Raw genomic sequence first — 22,255 nt, 5'->3', positions numbered from 1 at the left:
GTCTGCCTCTTCTTGACACACACACAGATCCCTGTCCCAAGGCCAGCATATGGACCTGAACAGGATGTGGTGGTCCCTCCATATCCACCTTCTCACAGTGGGATCTAGAGGAGACTACAGTAACCCTCTCATTCTGATTGACTGTCAGGGGTCAGTGCTTTAACTCAGACTGAAGCAGGGGCAGAGAAAAACTATAATGAAGCAGTAAAGAATCAAGCTCTGAATGTGTATTGCTCAGCAGTTTTGACTGTTTTTTCCTTTCTTTCCTATTTTTTTTAGCTTCTCTCTGCTGCTAAATTTTTCCAGCTTGAAGCTTTACAACGACACTGTGAGATCATTTGTGCAAAAAGCATTAATACAGAAAACTGCGTGGATATTTATAATCATGCCAAGGTAAAAATAACCACACATGCATGTTACTTGTCTGTCCTCGTGCTCATAGGTCACTACTTTGGATACGCATAAGTAGTAATGCGTATGTCATGTGCTTACTATGTTTGTTGCATATTTAGCATTTGTCATTCATGTACTGGGACTGTAAAAAGGTACTGGGAGAGTGACAGTCCGTAATCACGTCTAAGAATGTCTGTGGCAACTTCTCACCCTCCTACTATCCTCCAGTGGTTCAAACTCCACTTGTGGCAGGTCTGTATCTTATCACAGCGACCCCAAATTGCTAAGTTACTTAACAGGAATCACCTAAGTGAATAAGATGCCTCTTTTTCACCTTCCAGGCTGCATTTTCCTATTAAAGTTCCTGTTGCCTCTAGCCTAAACCCCTCAGCGCTGGTGACAGCTTTTTCATTTTCAATATGAAAATGCCACATTGTCAAAGTGTAGTGTCTCACAGCAATGCAAGCACAGTAGTGAGAATTTTATGTCTTGGAAAGGAGAGACTAGAATTAAATCATTTACTTAGCTTGTGTGGAGGCCACCAGCCATAACCGTGTGGCATGTTTTGACCTAGAAAAGGTATTTTAGGTCACTGATGAAGATGATAGCCACATGGAAGAGTTTCAGTTTTTCCCCTCATTTGCTAAGTAATAAGTCTTGGAAGATGGAAATGATAAAAAATAGTTGCAATAAATAATTTTAAAGCAATCCTTGAATGATTTTCCTCACATGAACTATATGAAAATGTTGTAGTGTGGTACTGAGGTTTGACTGAACAGGGTAATCCTGCAGATTGCTCCAAGCCCCTGCAGATCTGACCTCCATTCCAATCAGCTATTTCCTACACTGAGTAGTAACGTTAGATCCTGATACCATGCAATCAGTGTTCGATATAGCATAAAGTTCCATATAAAATGAATAAAAAATGAGGTGTATTTGCAGGATCACTTATTGTAATAGGAAATAAAATCACCAGTGCAGTACTCTCGAAAAATTCTTCATTTATCTTCAAGTTCATGAGGGAACTTTTCAATTTATATTGCTATTACCAAAAGTAAATGGAACAATTTTGTTTTAAAATCACATGCTTTCTTTGGATTGTGAAATATGGTTGTATCGTGATTGAAGAATGTTCTTATACCAAGCTTTAGACTTGTCTGAGGGACTTCTACGCTGCCAGTGCTGCAGAGGGATTGAAGAAACCCAGTGTTCATGGCTAAATCTGGTTCCTGTTTTCCAGTAAGGGCTTCAGCCTGCAAGTTTCCTGTGCCTTTATCTCTCAGTAGTCAGTGCAAATGGTTTACTTGAGAGGTTTTTAAGGCCAGGGTCACGTTTGCATTGACATGTAGCACATTACAGAGATAGCTAAGCTAGCTGCGAATGAAATCCTGACTTCTGGAATTGGTTAAACTACATCACTTCAGAGCTCTTCTAATTGACCCTGCTTCCAGTAAATTACCAGGGCTAAGCTTTATACTTCTATACCTAGAAGGTTTTTAGAACATGAACTAACACATTTAAAGCTAGTTCAAATACTTCTCCTCCGTGCTGTGTGAAGAGTAGACTACTCCATCTTTTTGCTTCTGGTCTGTGTGTTGTGCAGCTTACTAAGCTGAGCCTAGTTCATTCTGCTCAGATTGCTCCCACCACACTGCAGCTTCATTGCTTGTTTACGTGAATGGCACATGGCAGAAGAGACCAGATGTCCTCATGAGCCAGGGGAGCTCACAGGCAGTTCAGATGCAGCTTGCCAGCACACTGTCTGCCTTTCCACTGTGTAGGTACAATTTCTAGTCCTCACTACTTTGCAAGATCAGCTGCACCTGCAGGAAGTCAGGAGATGCTGAGATCTGCTTTTCCAGGTGAAAATGTGCAAGCAGGCTGACCTGGACACAGGGAACACAGTCTTTCTCATTACAATTAAGACCTAATTTGGTGGAAGCATAGGATGAAGTGAGCAGAGATTTGGAACGCTGTCCGTGGTAGGGGCATATGTTATAGGAAAGAAGTGTTTATCAGTGTGAAGAGCTGTAGGAATGAGAGTTTAGGGCTGTGGGTTAAGGAGGTGAAGTACTGCTAGAAATGTGAGAGAATGTGGATTTTGTCTCACTTGCAATTTCAAAACTGAATGGAAAATATTAAATCACCTGTGGTTTTCTGTTCATAGGATTGCAATATCTACGAAGGCAGTTTTTTTATCAGCATCACTTTCAGGGTTTCATTTACATGCTACCTCCAGAAAAAGATGAATTCACCAGGCAAATTCTTGACCAGGATTTATAATGGTGACTGATCAGTTACCACCAGAAACCAGTTGTTTTTTACTCAAAGTCTCAGAAAAATCAATTGGAGTGTTAAGTATTTGTCTAAAACACTCAGTGCTTGCACAGCTTGCAAGCTAAGCCTCAGAACAAGCCTGACAAAAAAAAAAGAGAAAAGAAAAGAAAAATACAGCATTTTCTCAAGACTGTGGATATATTAAAATAATGAATAGAGATGAATGGTGTTTCAGAGAAGAATACAGATTCAAACATGTGCTATCACACCCAGGTGCAAAATAACACACTCGTAATTTGTTGAAAACCTGCATGGTTTGAAATTGAATTTTCCTCTGGAAGATAGAACCTACCTTGTCCTAATACATATTCCTTCTCTTAGTTTTTAACAGTTTCCATTCTTAGCTCCAAACATAACGTTAAGATGGTGTAGGATAACAGTGCTGTGCGGTTGTTACAGTCTGGACCCAAAGCTATGAAATTTCCCAGCAGTCCTGGCCTCACGGATGCACTCCAGAGCCAAAGATTCATGCTTTTGTCAGAGCTCAGACTCAGCAGGAGCTTACCTGCACAGGAGGATGTGCTGAGCTGTGCTCTGTACACTCACAAAGCTTAAATTCCTATGTATCATGGCTGTACTGCTCGTGTGACCGCAGGAACTAACCAGTGGGTGATCACCACTACGAGTCACCCATCAGATGGCCAGTATGGGTCATTTTGGTTTGCTCACACAGTTGAGCTCACACCTAGCCTCCATTCCTCCTCCAGAGATCCCTCAAAGCTGTTGTTTTGCACAACAGGCTTCTGCAGTCAAGAATCCTACTCTTGCTAAGGATAGAGTTCATGAAACTTGAAGGTCTCTCGTAGTTCTTCCCAAACTTATGGGCTTAGGATGTGGCTACTAACATGAAATCATGGATCTGGTGAACGCAGTGGTAAAACTCACAGCAATTTCTAAGGGACCAAAGCTTCATCCTCTTAACACTGAACTTGTAGCCACTGGTATAAAATAATTGGTATAAAATACTGTTTGATTAACTTGTGCCCCTGCAACATGTATATCTGTAAGTGTTAAATGGGCCATCCTGAAAGGCTCCGCTTGTGCATTTGTTTGAGTACAGATCTTAGCACTGTTCATGCTGACTAGGTTTTATCAGAATGGTTATCTTTCTCTAATTTCACTTCTTGTAGTTTCTCGGAGTCACAGAACTATCTTCCTACTGCGAAGGCTACTTTCTAAAAAATATGATGGTCCTCATTGAAAATGAAGCTTTCAAGCAGCTGTTATATGACAAGAATGGAGAAACGTCTGGTCAGAATGTACTACAGGACTTACAGAGGACGTTGGCCACAAGGATTCAGTCAATTCATTTATCTTCTTCAAAGGGCTCCATTGTATAAAGCTGAGGAAGACGGTAACGCTCTAATAAAGACCCTGCAAGTTAAGTCTCCTGTTGCAGTTGCTTAAATGAATACACACAAAATAGATTCTACTTCACATCCAAATAGTTCTGTGTTGGCCAAAGGTGCTGCACTGAGACTTCCGCCTCATTTGGATGAGGGAATATGGAAAACATAGCTCCTGTATGCTTCTGAGCAACAGGCCTACCAGAGCGTCCAGTGCATCGCTGTTGTACCCAAATTCTGAACACAAAAGTGTAGTCGTGGAGCTGGATGCCAACAAAAGCCAGAACTCACATCAGTGAACAGCAGCAGCCCCTACCTGAACGGTGGTGCCATGGAACACCCGAATTGACCAATTACACATTTAAAGCAAATGTTCCATCATTTCACATTTAAGAACTATATCTATCCCGGAGTCCACTATACACTTAAAAAAATGTAAGAACTGTTGTTGCTGTTGAGCAAAGATCGATTGTGTTAGGAGAGTGGGTAAGACTGTTACAACTGAGGAAATATACATACTGGCAGATTTTTAGGGGTGGGAACTTTTTAAATTGTTCATAAAAATAATGGGGTGGCCTTGTAGTTTAAAAACTATTTCTTAAGCTTAAAATTTCATTTTCAACAGAGTTGTGTTTGAGAATCTATGTAACATGTTTTGTTTTTTAAATGGTTAAAATGTACATTGTGTAAACACACATATGATCGAGTTTTGCTTGTATTCTTTCCTAAAGTGGTATAATCTTGCCTACAGGCTATGGTTACACCAAAGAGGTACATTACCCAGGCTATCTCTAATACAGTAGTTGGGGGGGCAGGAAAACTGCATGCTTCTTGTGATTTGGGGTTAAAAACAATGACAAACTCAACATGCATTTGCATGGTAACTGTACCTGTGAAATGTTTTGTTCGTGCTTCGTTTTGCCAAGACAAATGCAATGTTACTTCTTGTCAAACTCCATTTGTAAAATCAGCATATTATTTTACTCAGTGCAGTTGGTTGTGATATGATACCCCCAGAGACCTTCTCGAGATGCTGATTTCTGTTTGTTACAGTGAAGGGATAATAACAGATCTTTCTTCTAGTGATGTGTCGATACTTTGCTACTGACCAGAGATTGTGTCCGAGTTAGACTTTTTTAAATTATAATTAAATATGTACTATAGAATGATTTCTCACTGTATCCTGAGAATGTATAGGTTATCTACAATGCAGGGTTTGGGTGAGGTGGGATGGAGGGTGCGATTTAATGTCCAAACTTCATTTGTTTTGCAACCTGTTGTTAGCAAGACAGATCTGCTCCGTGCCACAACATTCCTGATGCTCTGTCTTTGAATAATGCTTTTCATGAATCTTTTGATTTAAAACACAGAAAGACCGCAGCAAGATGCAAGCAAAGATATTGCCTTTTCCGTGGCAAAGTGACATTAATGTATTTATTTTCTAGCATGCTGTTCAGAAACTGTGCCCAGCTCATAGACTCTAGAAATTTTATTTTGATGGTGCATGGTAGCCTCTTGTTCTTCTGTGGAAATATCTACGTTAGGTGCTCTTCCATGTTGATGGTTTTGGGCATGCTCAGAGAACACAGATTTGGATTTAGTTATGACTTGAGGTGTAAAGCGTCCCATGTGGTTGGTCTTTTAATGCCTTTTAATTTCTGCAAGAAAGTACAAAAATGTCTTAACTGATGCTAATGTCTTAGAGACACAGCATGTCAGTCAGTTAGACCATTTGTTTTCCTGCCTAGCAAAATATTCACACAGGATGTTGTTAGGAACATTCAGGTCACGACAGCTTTTTGTGAATGTTGTGATTGTGGAGAAACATGACTGTGGCTGATGGAGCAATAACATGCAGGGTGCTTGTTGTCATTCACTGTGCCTCCTCATCCAAGGAAAGCCATCCTTTGTGCAAGGCAGGAGCAGACCTCATCCAGCAGCTTCATGCTTTAAAGTAGGAAAGTTTTTCAGACAATAATCATGATATTAAAAATTTTCCCTTGGGTACATGTGTAGTGTCCAATGATGTCATCAAAAGTTGCACACACGTATATCCATAGGCAGAATGTCTTTTTCTGGGAAACAAGCACATTGGTGTACCTTTTGATAGGCAGTCTGGTGTTGGATGTTCTAATGGCAGCCAGAAGTGTTGTGCCTCTGTTTCCAGCTCAAATATTCATAGTGTTTGGTAAGGGGATAGAATCCTGTGTGCATACTTTCTCCTTGAAGGTGATGTTTTTTGAGCATGAGTAGGAACCTGCTTTGGACTTACCAGGAAGGCAATACTGATAACTCTGCTAGTTGTTCTCCTGATAAGTTGAATTGAGACTATCTGTGGTAATATTCACTGTTTTTTATTTTAGAGATGAAGGAATTAATATATTCTTTGGTCCTATACATGAACTTCATGGACATCATGTTTGGGTCCTCCAAGGGAAAATAAGAGGTTGTGTTGTAGCAGCAGAGTGCCCATCTCCAGGCTCACACTGCCGTGTCCATGTGCAGCACTGCTGGTCCACATGTTGCTGCGTCCCTGTGCTCCTCTGCAGGGTTGTGAGTCTGGGGTATGACAGAAAGCGTGGCACCCGCTGCCGCCACCAGATCTGCTTTGCTGGTCTGTAGCAAACAGTAGGAGCAAAGGACCCCAAATAACCTGTCATTCAGAGCTGTTGCACGATCCACCATCTCCACCAAACCCATCATCAGAAAGGTTTCCTGACAGACTGTTCAGAAATTCTTTGCTGCAAATCAAAACACTTTTTCTTCCAGCCTCAGTCAAGAGGAAGAACAGATAATCCACAGCCTTTTTACAAAATTATTCTGCGTATGAGAGGAATTATCATACCTCCCTCACTTTAAGTCTTCCTTAGTCCTTTCAGGTAATATTTTCTAAGCCTCTGATTTTTGCTGTCTTTCCCCTCATGTCTTCCCAGCTTCCCAGAATGTTCTGCTCCTGTGGGGGATTTATACAGCAACAAGCAAGGCTCAGAGACTGTCTCATGAGTTTTACAGAGAGCATATCAGAAAATATATCCCAGAATATTTTCTACATCCCGTGGCTGACTTTCATCTAACCTACCTTGCATTACAATTCCTGGGTGACTTACAGCTGCTGTCCCAGAAGTTCCCTTTTTTATGTGTGTGCTTGTTTACTCCACCTTCCAAAGTTTTAACACTTTCAACTTGTCTTTATTAAATTTGTTCTGGTTTAATTGGGGCAATTTCCCCAGTTCATCAAAATCAATTTCAATTCTGATCCCGTCTCCTGGCTTGTTTCATAATCTCCTGGTTTTGTGATATGTGGTTTCATGCATGGATTCCCCATTCCATTAATCTGGGGCTGGGGGAAGGGCTCTATTGTAAATGTAATCTAAAAAGCAGTGTGAGTTTCAGTGGGTGCCTGTGACCACCATCCCTATCAGATACAGCTCTTTCCATCAGAGCTTTTTATTAGGAATTTTTAGAGAGATGGTATTATCACTTTAGAAAATAAATAGCCTTCTGCTTCTTTAGTCTTTGCACAAGTTGCTATAATTTCCAAATTTTGAGGGGAAAATATGGCCTTGAATCTTCTCCAGCCACTCTAGGTAAAATGGAAAAAAATACAAAATCCTTAGAAAAACGTGTGATTTTTTTTCCTTCTCTTTTTTAATAATAATTTCCTACCCTACAGGGGGTGAAGGGCTGCTTTGGTTCTTTCCGTGTGCCTTTTTTATACAAGCCCCACACTGTATTCTTCAAGCCTTGCAGGCATCCTATCCCTGCCTCACTGCAGATCTTTCCCTCTGCCTCTCCACAGGGACCTCCCTTTGCTTCCAGAATTTCCTCACATTTCCACTTTGCCTCATGTGCTGCCAGCTTCCAAACTTCCCAACTTGTAACTCTGGAGCCCCACTGGATCCCTTCCCAAGCCCGGAGATGCTAGCTGCGTTCTCCTGAATGGGCAATTTCCCAAGAGCAAGCTTCAGAGCTGGGAAGAGGATGGGGAATGTATGAGGGCAAAGGTTTTGGACATCAGAGAGGAAGGCTGGTATTCTTTTTCAGGACAGATTTCAGCACTGTCTGCTCCTTTCTCAATTTTTCCCTGCTCTGTTCCTTAAGCCCGCTGTCCTCTCAGCACAGCTGGCAGCCAGATGCTCTCCATCCTGGAGCAGGGCCAGCTTTGTAACGGCAAAGACTTTTTCCCAGCTAAATCTTTGCTTGCTTGGACTCAGTTTCTAAGTAGATTTGTGCAAACGTGTGTTAAAAGACAGAGGAAACATTCTTAAAGAGGTGTGGGAGCTTAGTAGCCAGTCTGCTGTTGGCACAGTGAGAGCTGCTTGCTGAACGTCCACGTGCTGCTTTTGACACTGAGCCTCCTGTACTGGATAGCCACCGTTCTCCGGCTCCGTACAAAGTGCTGTATGTGTCCTGGGTGCAGCATGGTCTGCTGGTGGCTTGGGGGACACGATGGAGGTTAAAAGGAAAAAAAAAAAAATCCTCATTTTGTACTGCAGTAAGTTGGTATGGTGAAAAGAAAGAATGGGCAGCTTTTCTTCGTCCCAGACCTGCCCCACATCAGAGGAAGGTTCTGCTATTGCAGATTGCCGCTAAGCCCACAGGGACTCATGTGTGCAGGATGCTATTTAAGGGCTTTATTTTTTTAATGTTCAAAAGAAATAGAGGTGTTGGAGTTCACACATTTACATCCTTGAGGCAAGACTCGGCCATCTTAACAAAAAGGCCGTTCCTAATCCTGTTGTCCATGGGCTAGATCCCAGAAGCAGCAGAGGACATGCAAAGCTCCTAGAAATTGGCTACAGGTATTTGCTGCCCCTCAGTAGCTGGCTCTGTTTCTAAAAACTATTCCAGAAAGGTGACATCCTGAAGCCTGCATTCACTAGGGCTGCTCTGAAGTCGGTGGATGATTTCTTTTTTTGATGAACGACAGTTACCTGAAGTCAAAGACTTGAAGTTAGTTTGTTTGACAAAGTGTCTTTCATGTGAGGAAGGAAGCGCTTTGCAGAAATGAAGTGCCTGACGTTGCTTTCATCCCCTAGCCCAGAGATGTAGGTCTGTTCAGATACATAAGCATAAAAAAGGCTGCTTAGGATTTGTCCTAATATTTAATAAACCAGCTTTCAGAAAGTTTGCTTTGAAACAGCAGTCAAATTAATATCTGAAACCCCGTCGATGAGAACATCACTAATTTTAGATGCTTGCATATAAGCACTTCTGTATCTCTAATTCCTAGCACTTCAGTCATGTCTTCCACGCATTTATAACAAAACAAATGGTGCTTATTCTTTAACATCCTATTATAAGGCGAGTTTTGTTGTCTTCAGTGGGTGCAAAAGGGCTGCCAGCTCTGAGCCAGATTCCATGTTTCAGTAGACCTACAGCTTCTAACTGCTCTCCAAGGGCAAAAAGTAGTGAATGTGAGTCTTGGGCTGAGAGCGATGAGCCATGAGACCACTGCTGAAAGTGCTACGAATACAGTGCCCAAAGCTGAAGGAAAAAATCTGGAAATGTGCTGAAGATAATAAGCATTTGTCAGCTGTCTTCAGTGAGCTTAAAAGCTGGAGAAGTAAGCGTTGGGGGGGAGGGGGAGGAGGAACTGGATTTTTGTTGTTGCTGCCTTTAAATTGTCATGCTTTTAGCTTGATTCGAGACTTCTTGCATAGATAAGCCATGGATGGCCTGGTTTATCTTGCACTGTTTCACACAGAGGGTTCTAAATGTGGCAGCTCTTGTTTTCCTCAGATTGGTGTGATTGGCTACTGTGCTTTGCAAGGGTTGCTTGGCTTTGAAACAGCTGGGAAACATGGCAAAAACTTGCAGGAGGGGTTGCATTGGCTCGATAGCTTAATTTCTATGAACATCTTGTGGCTTTGTGGGCTGTGCTGTTTAGTTGACTCCATCTATCCACCTGATTGTACGTGATGTGCTGGAACAGCAATTCTGGTGGGTTTTTTTTTTCCTTTGGGAGGCATTTTTCTTCCTTCTTTGGGCTCATAGATTTATTTTTTTACCTCTCGTCCTGTGAAGGTGATGGTGCTGTGTGAGTAGGTGCGCTTAGAGCAGGCACAGGTTTCTGTGTGGGTTGGATGGCACGGTAATGAAAAGATCTTAGTAAGGGAGAAGGATGGGGTCCAAGAATTTACATGCCTAACCCCTGGTCTTTGCCTTGAGTTTTCAAGGTATGGAGTTCTCTCCATCCTGCTTCATTTGGTTTCCAGTTCAGAATTTCCATGCAACCAAAGGGGAGAGCAGAGGACAGGAGGAGAGGGGAAAGCAGCCCTATCTCCCATCCCTCACCCAGTATTCCCAGCCAAATGCTTTGGCTCTGGTCTTTTCAGTTCTCAGGGTTTGCTCAGTTACACTGCTCAGATGTGGCTGTGGAGCTCTAGCAATTGGTACTGCTTTTTTTTGGCCTTATAAATATCTCCACCGCTGCAGCTGCAAGAGTGAATTTGCCTGAACTCTTTCGTATGTGGTTAACTTTGGTCTTCCCACTTCCCATCATCTCTGCTGCTGTGTTTTCATTAAAACTTCCATTACCCGGCTTTGCCTAGCGCAGTGAGAAGCAATCTTCTTTCTTACTGCCTTTCTGAAGCAAACAAAGAAAGGGAGAAAAACTCCCTGAAATACCCAATCAGAAATCATTCATGGTTTAAAATAAGCTACATTAGAAAATGGAGATGCTCAGACAAAAAAAAAAAAAAAAAAGAAAGAAAGAAAAAGAAAAAAAGAAAAAGACAGACACATTAGAAAAGCCAGTTTGCTAGGAGGTCATTTTAATTAATTAAGGTCACAGCCTTCACACCTCTGATATTTTGGCAGGGATGGATTACTGAGATTCAAAACATCTGGACTTGTTCAAGCACAGGTTTAAGCCAAACCACCTTGCCCTTTCCCCTTCCCAGCAGTGGACAAATTGAGTGCCTTGTGGTGTACTGCATGAGATGCTTTCAAATGAGACTTTCAGAAGTCTGGTTCACTGTGCTTTGTGGCTTTTGAAGAGCTCACAGCACGTCTGTGGGCTGAGGTGGCAGGAGATAGGAGTGGTGGGAAGCCCCCAAGGTCTCCTCACAATGGAAGCTACTTCCCTACTGTCAGTGTTCACTCAATCAGGAACCTTGCTTCACTGAGTCAAACCTGGGTAAAGTACCAATAAATAAGTTTGGGGCAGTCGGTTTTATAGCTTCAGAAATTATCTTTGGCTTTTGGTTATTGCACCAGAGACTGATATGCCTCTTGGCAACATGGTAAAGTGCTCAGTCTTCTTTGAGATGTGAACTCGTGGTTATCCATTGAATCATGCAGAATGACAGAATCATAGGGGTTGGAAGGGACTTCTGAAGATCATCTAATCCAACCCTTTGCTAAAGCTGTTTCTTTACAGACAGTAGATTACACAAGAAAACATCTAGGTGGGTTTTGAATATCTCCAGAGAAGGAGACTCCACAACCTCTCTGGGCAGCCTGTTCCAGTGCTCTGTCACCCTCAATGTGAAGAAGGTTCTTCCTCATGCTTGTATGGAATTTCCTATGTTCCAGTTTGTGCCCATTTCCCCTTGTTCTGTCACTGGGCACTGCTGAAAAGAGCCTGGCCCCATCCACTTGACTCCCATCCATTAGATATCTATAAACATTGATAATATCCCCTCTCAGCTTTCTCCTCTCCAAGCTGAACAGTCCCACAGCTCTTAGCCATTCCTCATAACAGGTGCTCCAAGCCCCTCATCATCTCTGTGGCCCTTTGCTGGGCTCTCTAGAAGATCTCTTTTGTGAACCAGGGAGCCAGACCTGGACACAGCACTCCAGATGTGGCCTCAGCAGGGCAGAGCAGGGGGGGTTGGCCACGCTCTTTGCAATACACCCCAGGATGCCATTGGCCTTCTGGGCCACAAGGGCACACTGCTGACTCATGACCAACCTGTTGTCCACCACGACACCCAGGTCTTCCACAGAGCTCCTTTCCAGCAGGTCAGCCCCTCACCTGTACCAGTGCATGTGGTTATTCATCTCCAGGTGTAGGACTCTACGCTTGCTCTTGTTGAACCTCATCAGGTTCCTCTCTGCCCAGCTCTTGCTGAATGGTAGCACAGCCTTCTGGCGTGTCAGCCAGTCCTCCCAGCTTTGTTCAAACTTGCTGAAGGTGCACTGTATCTCTTCATCAAAGTCACTGATGAAGATGTTGAACAAGAATGGACTCCGTATCAACCATAGGGGAGCACTGCTAGCTACAGGCCTCCAGCTAGAGTGCACCACTGATAATAACCTTCTGAGCTCTGCCAGTCAGCCAGTTCTCAATCCAGCCCACTGTTCACTCATCTATCTTACTTCCTGTGGCACTGCAAAGGAATTTGTTCTATATTGTTCAAGCTGTGAATTTTTTGCTGCTTGGATTTTAATTTGGTTATTACTATGTGGGGAAAAAAAGGTTAAGGATATGAAATATATTTCAGACTTTTCATCCATAGTTATCTTCATGTGTTTGTACGTTCAAGAGAGAGAGATGGACAGTAGATAGATTCACAGGATACGTTATGAGGCGTGAAATCATGTTTGTAATGAGATTTCTTGTTAATAGCAGTCAGGCTTGATGCTAAGCATTAATGCAATATCCATTAGTGCAACTAAACCTCCCTCCACTCCACTTTCCCAAAAGGGTTTCACATTTTACCTTGTTTAGCATTTATAAATATTTGATACAAGGTTCAGAAAATAATTTACATGTTAAATGAAGGATATATGAATGTCCTAGGGAAAATACAAGTTAAGATTCTACTATAACCTCATTCACAAACCAAACATTAAAGTCTGATAAATTTGCCCCATTAAAATTGCTGGAAGCCTTTTCATTGATTTTTTTCTAGTCTATGGATTAGGTCTGTTTTCTATCTCTCTTTCATACCGTGTCAGCTTTGAAGTCTTCTTGCATCTCATGCTTCCCAGGCCAAATACATATCTGCAATTAGATCCTTAAAAGAAGAAGAGGTCCTTGCTCTGTCATCCAATTCTGAAGGACTGGTTTTGTGTCTTTATGTTCACCACTGAAAACAACAGCTGAGTGGGAAAATCCCAGTGCAAGAGTCCTGAATAGCACCATCCCTGTGACAACTCTTTGCTTCCTTCATCCCTCTGCACATCCACTCCCACTTGTCTCTGAGATGTCTTTGATGTTAAAGATAGAAGAGAAAGATGAAAGCCAGAGGAACGGATGTGCTAGAAATAAGACGGTTTCTGGAATGGTGCAGAACCATCAAGTGAATCTTGATTTATTTATTGTTTTTTTATATACAGCTTTTGGGAAGACTCTTAATTTGTGTAATATAAGAACCAGGAACGGTTATGATTGTTTTGCATTTGTTACGATTGTTATGAGTGTTGTTGGGTTTTGTGGTGGCTTTTTTTCTTTTTAATCTTAGCAGAGTAGTTTTGTTTGCTGTCATCCATTGCTGGGGTTTTATGGAAGGTTTCTCTTCACTTTTTATTGAGAAACAAATGAAAGATCACATAACTCAACTTTTGCCAACAAAAAGCTATTGTCCTCCAGCCCACAAATGCAGCTTAAACACTGGCTTATAGCTTCACAGACGTGCCTGAGGTCATCTACAACTAACGGCACAGGTGAAACTTTCCTCCCTTTTTCGTATCCTTCTCGGAATGTTGAACTTCCAAAACACCACAGAGTCAGAGAATAGAAGTCAGATGGCAGATGTTTGTCAGTAGACCAAGAGTTTAGCTAAGAAAAATGTTCCTGGAACCAAACATTTCGCCGCAAAAAGACAGACAGACATCTGTAGCTCATTCAAAGATGTCAGTCTCTGAAGTCTGCTGGATGATTCTGAAAATCCCCTGCTTGGCACTACGAATGCTCCTGAGCAAACTGTTCCACTGAAACCACAGGGCACTTGGAAACAAGACAGGAGGAAACGTATAGAAACAGAGGAGCTCAGCCATATCTTGAAATGGTAGATTTGTCCACCATGTCCATGACTTTAACGTTTGTTTAAATTGTTTTTATTATTATATTTCTCTTGATTTTTTTTTTTTTAATTTTTATTCCAATACGAACATGTTTTTCCCTTGAATATAATGCCTTCAGTCAGCTGGATCAGAAAGCTTTACATGTTCTATCACGTAATATGGTCTTCAGCATAAATGTTGGAAAAACTCCGAAGGAGTGTCTTTGTCCACCTCATGTTCTTTTAAACCCCATTTGGTCTGATGCTAATCCTTTTAAAATCTCCAATGAGATTAAGATTCATTTGTCATTGCTGAATGTCATTTTGTTAATGCTGTACAAATGCAGGAAGGCAGATGAAAGTAGCAAGCTCTTTTTCATTATTGTATTACTTTGAAAAAAAGAGAAAAACTAATCAGATCTTTGCTTCTAGTGTAAAATGCTCCCTGTAGCTTCAGAGTACATGTGCAAAACCTCTGCTTTGAATGCCTTGTTAAAATCGAGCTACAAAATGGGGGAAAATGGTGTTAGGAAAAGATCTTTGAAAAGCTTACTTCCAGTGGTGCTGAACACACTTGGTAAACTCTCATGAAGTCAGTGGGAATACAGCAAGGTTGCAAGGCTTTTTAATGCACTGGTGGATAGAATTTCCCACCCAGTTATCCACACAGTTGTGGTTGGTACACCAGAAAGGCTGATGGCCAAATCCTGCTGCCACAGAACAGCCCTACTTCAGCAGGGATCACAGACATGTATTTAAGTTACATTCGTTAGCTGCACAATTTTGAGGTTTCTGCTGAACAGAAATGGGAGAGGGTAGGCTTTCCTTGTGCTCACTGATCACAATCTTTGCATTTCCAATGGCTTCATTAGAAGCATCTTATATTTACGTGGTGCAGAATGAGGCCTTTGAGGGGTGGGAAAGATTTTTACAGATTTAGACCTGCCTGAGAAAACATCAACCATTCTAATTTTAGACAATTTGCATTCCATATCCATCTGCTTAGCGGATCAGTCTGATGTTTACTGTTTTGCATTCAGTAAATTACATCTGATTTTTTTATTTTTTATTTTAATGTTTCTTTGAGGGCATTGCCTGCCATTGGCTTGGTGTAAAATAGTGCCAAGGACATAAAAATGTACCCTTAGGGCCAAACTGGGTAGCTTCACATGCCACAAATAGTCCCATCCAAAGCAAGGAGAGCTGAACTGGGCACATGATCTGCAGCCCCCGTGATGTCCAGTTGCTTCATTTCCATCCTGCTTCATTTCATAGAGATTGATGACTTCCTGGAGAAAAAAACAACAACAACACGTGTTGCCAATTCATCCCGTCTGAAGTGTATTGAAGACAAAAAATATATATATGAGATGTGACTGTAGTCTACCAAATCCGGTCTCGTGCATAGAGAGAACTCCAAGGGAAAGTAATGGGAGTTTCCATTCCAAAGCTTGTAGAACAAAAATAGTGAGCTATGACAAAATATCAACTTTGTGTAAACTCCTCTGATGAGTTTGTATAAAGGTTTGTAAGAAATCTTCACTGGAATACACCAGAGAATAATAAAATTGCACCTTGATAGAATAGCTTTATTTGTATATACTCCATGTAAATTTTTAACCAGAGGAGACGTATCATTCCTTGTACATACCTGACTAGAACAGGGGCAGTGCTGTGCATTGCTGTTTAGGAGATCCAAGTTCTCCCTTCTTGGGTTTCCAACTGTAAAGGCTGCGGGAGACTACTTGGAACCAGCCAAAACACAGGATGGATAGATGCTCACCACTCACTGCTTGTGAACGTAGGAGTAGGATTGGAACAGGCGTTGGCTATGGAGAAGATTGCTTGCCTCCACTCCTGGCTAAAGGACAAGTGCTTCGTTTGCCATCATCTCCAGCAGAAGCGATTTATGGTTCCAGATGGTGTGGAGAACATTCAGAGCCCTGTTTGAATCAGTCTTTTGTAGGGACCTGGGCTTATACGGAACCCACACTGCTCGTGTAACATGGAAAGGAAGGTCCACGAGAAAGCAGTGTGTACAATACATCTACCTATCTGTCTGTCTGTCTATCTAATATCCCGGTGTTTCTGTATTGAATGGTTTCAGTAACCTGTAAACAAGTGATTGCTCCTGTTGTGTTACTGCTTTGAAATTCTTTGCATGCACTCCGGCATATAATTCTTTAAGAAAAGGTTATACATATTATATATATATATTGTAGCTTGCAAAATATTCATGTTGAAGAGCAATGTTTTGTGCAAATTGTACATTTATGTTGTGAGCAGTACTGCAATATGAACTTTTATTAGTTGTTGGCATTAAAACATGTTTTTATTGATAGTAAATTTGTCACATTATTTTTGAGCGTATGTACGCATCCCAAGCTTTCAAACTCAGGCATTAGGTCAACTACCGAAGGAGACTTTTCTGTGCAGTAGAAACAGCACAGACCTACTGCCAATAGGCAAGTATGCAATCCCATGCTGTTTCATGCCTGTTGCAAGGCTGATTATTCATCAAGTCTGTCTGTTAGGCCAGTACTTCTCTTTTGTCAGTGCTGGAGTTTGTGTCGATAGAAGGATGCTGTTGCCCTCACCTTTAACAGAAGTAAAACCCCAACCTAGAAAGCAAAGTGCTTAATTCCTACTGCCCTCTGTCTCTGCAGGTGCTTTAATATACATACAGTGAGGTACAATGAGGACCGAAGAAACTTCTAATTTCCTGTTGGATAGCAAATGTTATAATAACTTCAAATGTCCATGCTATGTAGTTTTCAATGTAGGGACTAGATAGAAGTGTAATACCACTACGGCTTTAGGAAAGCAACAGTATTTGGAGCTTGACCTTAAAACTTCGACCTGCCTTCTGAACATCATTGGTGGCTTTGTTTGCTCAATGTTTACCTCTGAGAAATGTATGCTGTTGATTTAAATGTTTAATATATTGACTGCCTTTTTGTATATTTGTTATCATAAAGGTTTGGTTTAAACGCTAACAACTGTAGTCTATTTTCAGACTTTAAATTACATATGGTTCTGTATTTGGAAGGCAAACTTATTAATGAATATAGCGATTTGGTATTTTATTCCTATTTTATACAGCTACCCCCATAGGTTACTATCAGATGGCGACAAATATTGCTGAATAGCAGGTGGAATTCTCTGGAGCGTGTGATAATGAGCCATCTCTGTTCAATAAAAATTCCATTGTTTTCTAGCCTAGGCGATGGCTGCTGTGAGTGTTTTTGTTGTTCCTTCTGCTCAGGTGTTTCTCCATGTGCTTCAGATAGCAGAATGGGTCTCTCCCAAGGAAACATCTCCCAGAAACTGCCTGTGTTCAGTGTTTCACATCTGGAAGATTTGGTGCTCCCACTCGCTGCTGTCAGTATGGCTGCAGTGCTTGTGAAGAAGTGACAAAGAGGCCAAAAATTGCCTGAGACCTAATCTGTCAAAATATATGCATGTAAGACTTGTATAATGGAGTGTCATGGTGCTTAAAATTGAGCATCTGCAGGTGTATGGTAGCCAATCAGTTTGACTTCATGAAGATCCAAAAATCTGGGAGCTGACTTTGTTACACGATATTGCTGAAAGAACAGACAAGTAAGTGGCAAATACGTATAACAAACTTAACTTGTAACAAACTGAGCTGTCTCCTTTTCTAAGGAGAATATTGATAATGAAGCAGTTCAACATTTCTGAGCATCTGAGCTAACTCTTCACTGAGCAAATAGCTAAGTTCAGACGTACCCACTAATAACATTGTTCTGGGTTCTCTGCAAATTCATCTGTATTTTTGTTACGGTTAGTTCACATTTTTGGAGGGTTTGTGTGCAATCATAATGCGTAGAGACAGAGGGCTTTTGCAAGCACTCACAGAACTAATCAAGGTTTAGGACTGTCTTGCCCACTGCCATGTTTCCACCTCTACCAGGCAGAAGTAGGCAGCAATGTCTTAAACCACCACTGCCACATCACAGACTCACAGAATGGCCCGGGTTGGAAGGGACCTCAAGGATCATGAATCTCCAACCCCCCGGCCACTTGCAGGGCCACCAACCTCCACATTTAATACTAGACCAGGCTGCCCAGGGCCCCATCCAACCTGGTCTTGAACACCTCCAGGGATGGGGCATCCACGACCTCTCTGGGCAGCCTGTTCCAGCACCTCACCACTCTCTCTGTAAAGAACTTAATACTGTGGTTACCCGAGAGGAGCCTCAGGTATAGTCCAAACAAGAGACTGCTGTCCAAAGTGACTGATGGAGCCCTACAAGTGGCCCTTATATCAGCAGTAAAGGCCTCTGTGTAACTTAAAAAAAAAAAAAAAAAAAAAAAAGAAAAAGAAAAAGCTAATTATATGTCTCAATTTAAGTAGTTTAAGATAGATCATTCAGACAGTAACATCTGAACTACTCGGAAAACACAGTTTTAAAAGTCTGCACAGTGGCTTGTACAGGCATATTTCTAGGTGTGTGGCAGTATCAGCCAAAAATTTCCATGTCAACAGAGCTTTATACTTTAATGAAAGCTTTTGCAACGGCTTTCATTTTTTCTAATGCATGTTTCAAGGGAGATGTTGCAGAATACAAGTTTGGGCTGGCTATCTGAGCTTTGTTACAAAGATCTAGGCCTACAAGACAAATGATGTCCATGAACAAACACCTTTGGAGCTCAGGAATCTGCCGTACATAGGACAGCCCCACTGTCTCTCAAGAGCTTCTTGGCCCATCTGCTCTACAAGCCCAGAGGTTTGTGTAAGTAGCTAGGATCTTCCTGAAAGCATGGGTATTTGAAGCAATCAGTAATGACATATACTTAGATGCTGAAGTAGTGTGTCCAACCACAGACACAACCACTTCTCCTGTATCTCCCATTGCTCCCATGGTGCAGCACAGCCGGAGAGGTGGGAATCTTTTTGTGTGTTCACAAGTGCATCTGCTTGTGGAGATGCGATGTTGTCCTGACACACTCGCATGTTCCCCTTCCTTGCAAATGCTCACTCACATGTACACTGAAACAAAGGCATGCAGGCTCCACTCCCCACTGTCCGTGATAACAATTATAGAGTAAAACTTGGAAAACTTGGCAGAGCCTCAGCACTTGGAGCACATCCAGTTGGGTTTTCCCATACCCATATGTTTGCTGACTTTCATTTACTAACAAATCCTTAGCATGTTGTATCATTCTATCCTTATTTTCAACATCCTTCATTCTCTGTGAGTTGGCCAACAATGGCATGCCTTGACTGTGTCCACCTTCACGTACTTCTCGGTTCTTCCTCTCCCACACTCATCTTTTCCTCCCTCCTGGATTTCTACCAATACATTTAAAGTCATTTTTCTCAATTGGATGGCAAACATGACTGTTCTCCATGGCCTGCATGCCTATCTCCAGCTTGCTGAGGGAGCGCTGACTGCATTTCTCTCTTCATGTTGACTCCAGCAGTATCTTACAGCAGCTATTGCTGGGATTATGGAATTCTTACATCTAAACTGTCAGCACACAATTTGGGAAAGCAGATGCTCCATAAGCAATACTTCTCACATAGAATATTTACTGCTCCAGTAGGCATTTAATGTCTGTTATGTGTATCTGGCTCACACTGAGATCATACTTATTGCTTATATTAACTATAACTTATAGTTAATTGATAAGGAATGGATCTGGTTTATTTCATAAAGGTAAACAAATCTAAGATTTGGGAAAATAAGCCTTGCACTACGAATGCTTTATCTTCTAATGTGAGGAGGTTGGTGATTTCCCAGACAACTCTTTGAGGAGATGGTGAATGAAAAAGAAAAACAACAAAGCAGCTCTATTTCAACTACTTGAAAACTTTATGCCTAGCTATCACTTCAAGAGTTTTTCCCTCCAGGCTATGCTGCTATGTGCAAGCAGTGTACTTCTCTCCCCTGACAAGATGCTGCCCTATTGAGAACTGATCTTCCTTTGGTTTCCTCCAAATTCATGCTCTTTATCTTGTGGAAACACCCAGGGAATGCAAACAGAGAATCAAAAGGTAACCTTGAGGACTTTTGTGGCTACCCTTGGTGTTTCAAATCCACTTGTAAGTAGTTCTTTATATCTGTCTTAAGTTAGAGTATTTCTTGATGTTGTGACTTTGCTTTTAGCTGTTCAGCATACCTGGGACTGCAACACATATTTTGCAGCTCATTTGAGAAAAGGAATTTTCTTCTGAGTGAGGTGGCATGCTTAGTGTATCAGTCCCTTTACTCTCTTCTCATCTGAAGAGGTCAGCTGAACCCTAGCCATAAGCTTACAGCATAACTTCTCAAAACATAGAAAATTCCCTTTGTTTTCTTGCTCTCAGTCTGTATGATTTGCAGTATGCACCATTTCATGGCTTCGTAGTACCTTCCAGCTGTGATATTGGAAATGCTTACAGTGTCTCTGGCAGTTTCACAATTCAAGGTATTTCAAGACCTTTGCAGAGTCTGGACACTGGAGCATCCTCTCTGCAATTTTCAAACCACTCCTGGAAAGCCTGCTGGCACAAGTGGCTTCTGCATCACTTCTTTACCGACAAGCTCTCTTATCTCCCCCACCCTTTACTGTAGTAAATACAGTAATACTGTAGCTCTCTGGGCTCCTTGACATGTCCCCCCAAAAAGAGGCTGACCCTTCCCTTCAGAGGACCCATTGATTTTCCTAATTGATACTGTTTCTCTTGATCTGGTAAATCCATGCCGGAACAAAAGGTCCTTCTGCTCAGCTGGGTTCCATCACCCAGCTGAACTTTGCTGAATGTTTTTGATGCCACCTGGAACAAAACACACACACATTTCCTATTGATGAGAACTATGTGGCACTTTCCTCCTCAGATGAAAAGCAGAAGGTTGGGGTAGGTCAAATGCCTCAAATTCTGCATAAGCAGATCCAGAAATAGGGACAGAGCTTTACTGCTTTTCACTTCAGACAGGCAGGAGGTGCTGACAGCAGAAGAGGTGACTAAACTGAGACAGTGAAACTCATCGGTATCAAGTCTCGCCTTACTTTGCAGAGATCCCTCAGGAGAAAATGAAATTCAGCTCTGCTCATGCAAGGTTAATAAATGGGTCTAAAACAGATTTCAGGTACAAACCAGCTCTGGGGGAGACATACTGCCATTTCTGATTGATCAGTGATGCAGGGGGAAGCCTTTAAGTTTTGGAAGCTCAGGTTTAGGAAAGACCAGTCCAGAACACACTGTAGCACAGGAATGTTTGGTGAACATTCTTGTTAGAGTGCTCTCATTGACATGGGACCTGAACTTGGTCCTTGCATGTTTCCTGGGACAGCCATTGGAGCCCTTGTCTCCCGTTGTATGCACCAGACTTCAAGGCCATTTCCTGCACCCAGCAGCAATTCAAACTTCTGACATCTATGTATCATTCTTCGTAGTTGAGACAACTTTTTAGGTTCATCCCAAATTTCCCCCAATGGTTGTGTAAGAATTCCATCCAAACTTAAGAAATAAACATCTGTTTTCTCCCTTAAGTCTCACACCTCTGTGAACAAACTATCTTTGGACACTGGATAACAAGAAGCCTGAGACATCCTGGCTGTTCTTTGGGGTGTGTGGGCCATATCTCACTAGAGCTCAGTCACTGTCCCAAGTGAATTTGGGGAGCTTCCTGCCTGGGGCAGCACACTTTCAACTCCATCTCTGTAATTACCAAGGCACTGTGGAACAATGGTGCATGCAAAAATCAGCCCAGTGGTCTTTCTATTCTTAAGAAGACAGAAGACCAGCTCCACATCTCCAGTAACCACATAATGGATGAAAACGTTGGAATTATTCAGTTTTTATGGACTGGCTCTCAAATAAGAAAAATTATTTACTATTAACTCTACATTTGTTATCTGTAATCCATATGCAGACTTGTTACCTATTTTCCTTCCCACTTCCATCTTTAGATCTGTTTTCTGATACTTCTGTTGCTAAGTGTCACCACAGAATATTGCTGTTTTGTAATTACATTTGTGCTGAGAAGGAAGATAGAGCATGTGTGCCCCCTCTGGGTATTGCTTTGGTAAAAACAGGTCTGGCTGAGGGTTTGCTGTGCAACCATGCACCGTGTAAACGAACATATCTGCAAAAAACATATTCAGGAGCCACATCCCCTGAAAGTAACCTTTCTTTTTTGGCTGCTTAGCATTTCCCACTGCCTGTCCTTTGGGTATAGCACTGGCTTGCATGAATCTTGCCTCAGAATCTGGAGG

At 41.9% G+C, this 22,255-nt stretch overlaps 1 protein-coding gene across 3 annotated transcripts in view; it reads left to right on the top strand.

Moving 5' to 3' along the window:
* Positions 1 to 17,339, top strand: part of ABTB3 (ankyrin repeat and BTB domain containing 3) — a 179,575-nt gene extending 162,236 nt beyond the window's left edge. For 2 of the 3 annotated variants that reach the window (XM_090143264.1, XM_090143270.1), the window contains 2 exons: positions 280 to 393; positions 3,861 to 17,339. In XM_090143264.1, the coding sequence (XP_089999390.1) occupies positions 280 to 393; positions 3,861 to 4,070 (324 nt within the window). In that variant the 3' untranslated portion in view covers positions 4,071 to 17,339. The remainder of the gene's footprint in view (positions 1 to 279; positions 394 to 3,860) is intronic. The other variant, XM_031600060.2, reaches the window with a different exon arrangement.
* The last annotated feature ends 4,916 nt before the right edge of the window (positions 17,340 to 22,255 follow it).

This window comes from Phasianus colchicus, chromosome 1, assembly GCF_987193195.1.
Source record: "Phasianus colchicus chromosome 1, bPhaCol1.hap1.1, whole genome shotgun sequence".
Classification (NCBI taxonomy): Eukaryota; Metazoa; Chordata; class Aves; order Galliformes; family Phasianidae; genus Phasianus; species Phasianus colchicus.
This window is presented reverse-complemented; position numbering and strand designations above follow the sequence as displayed.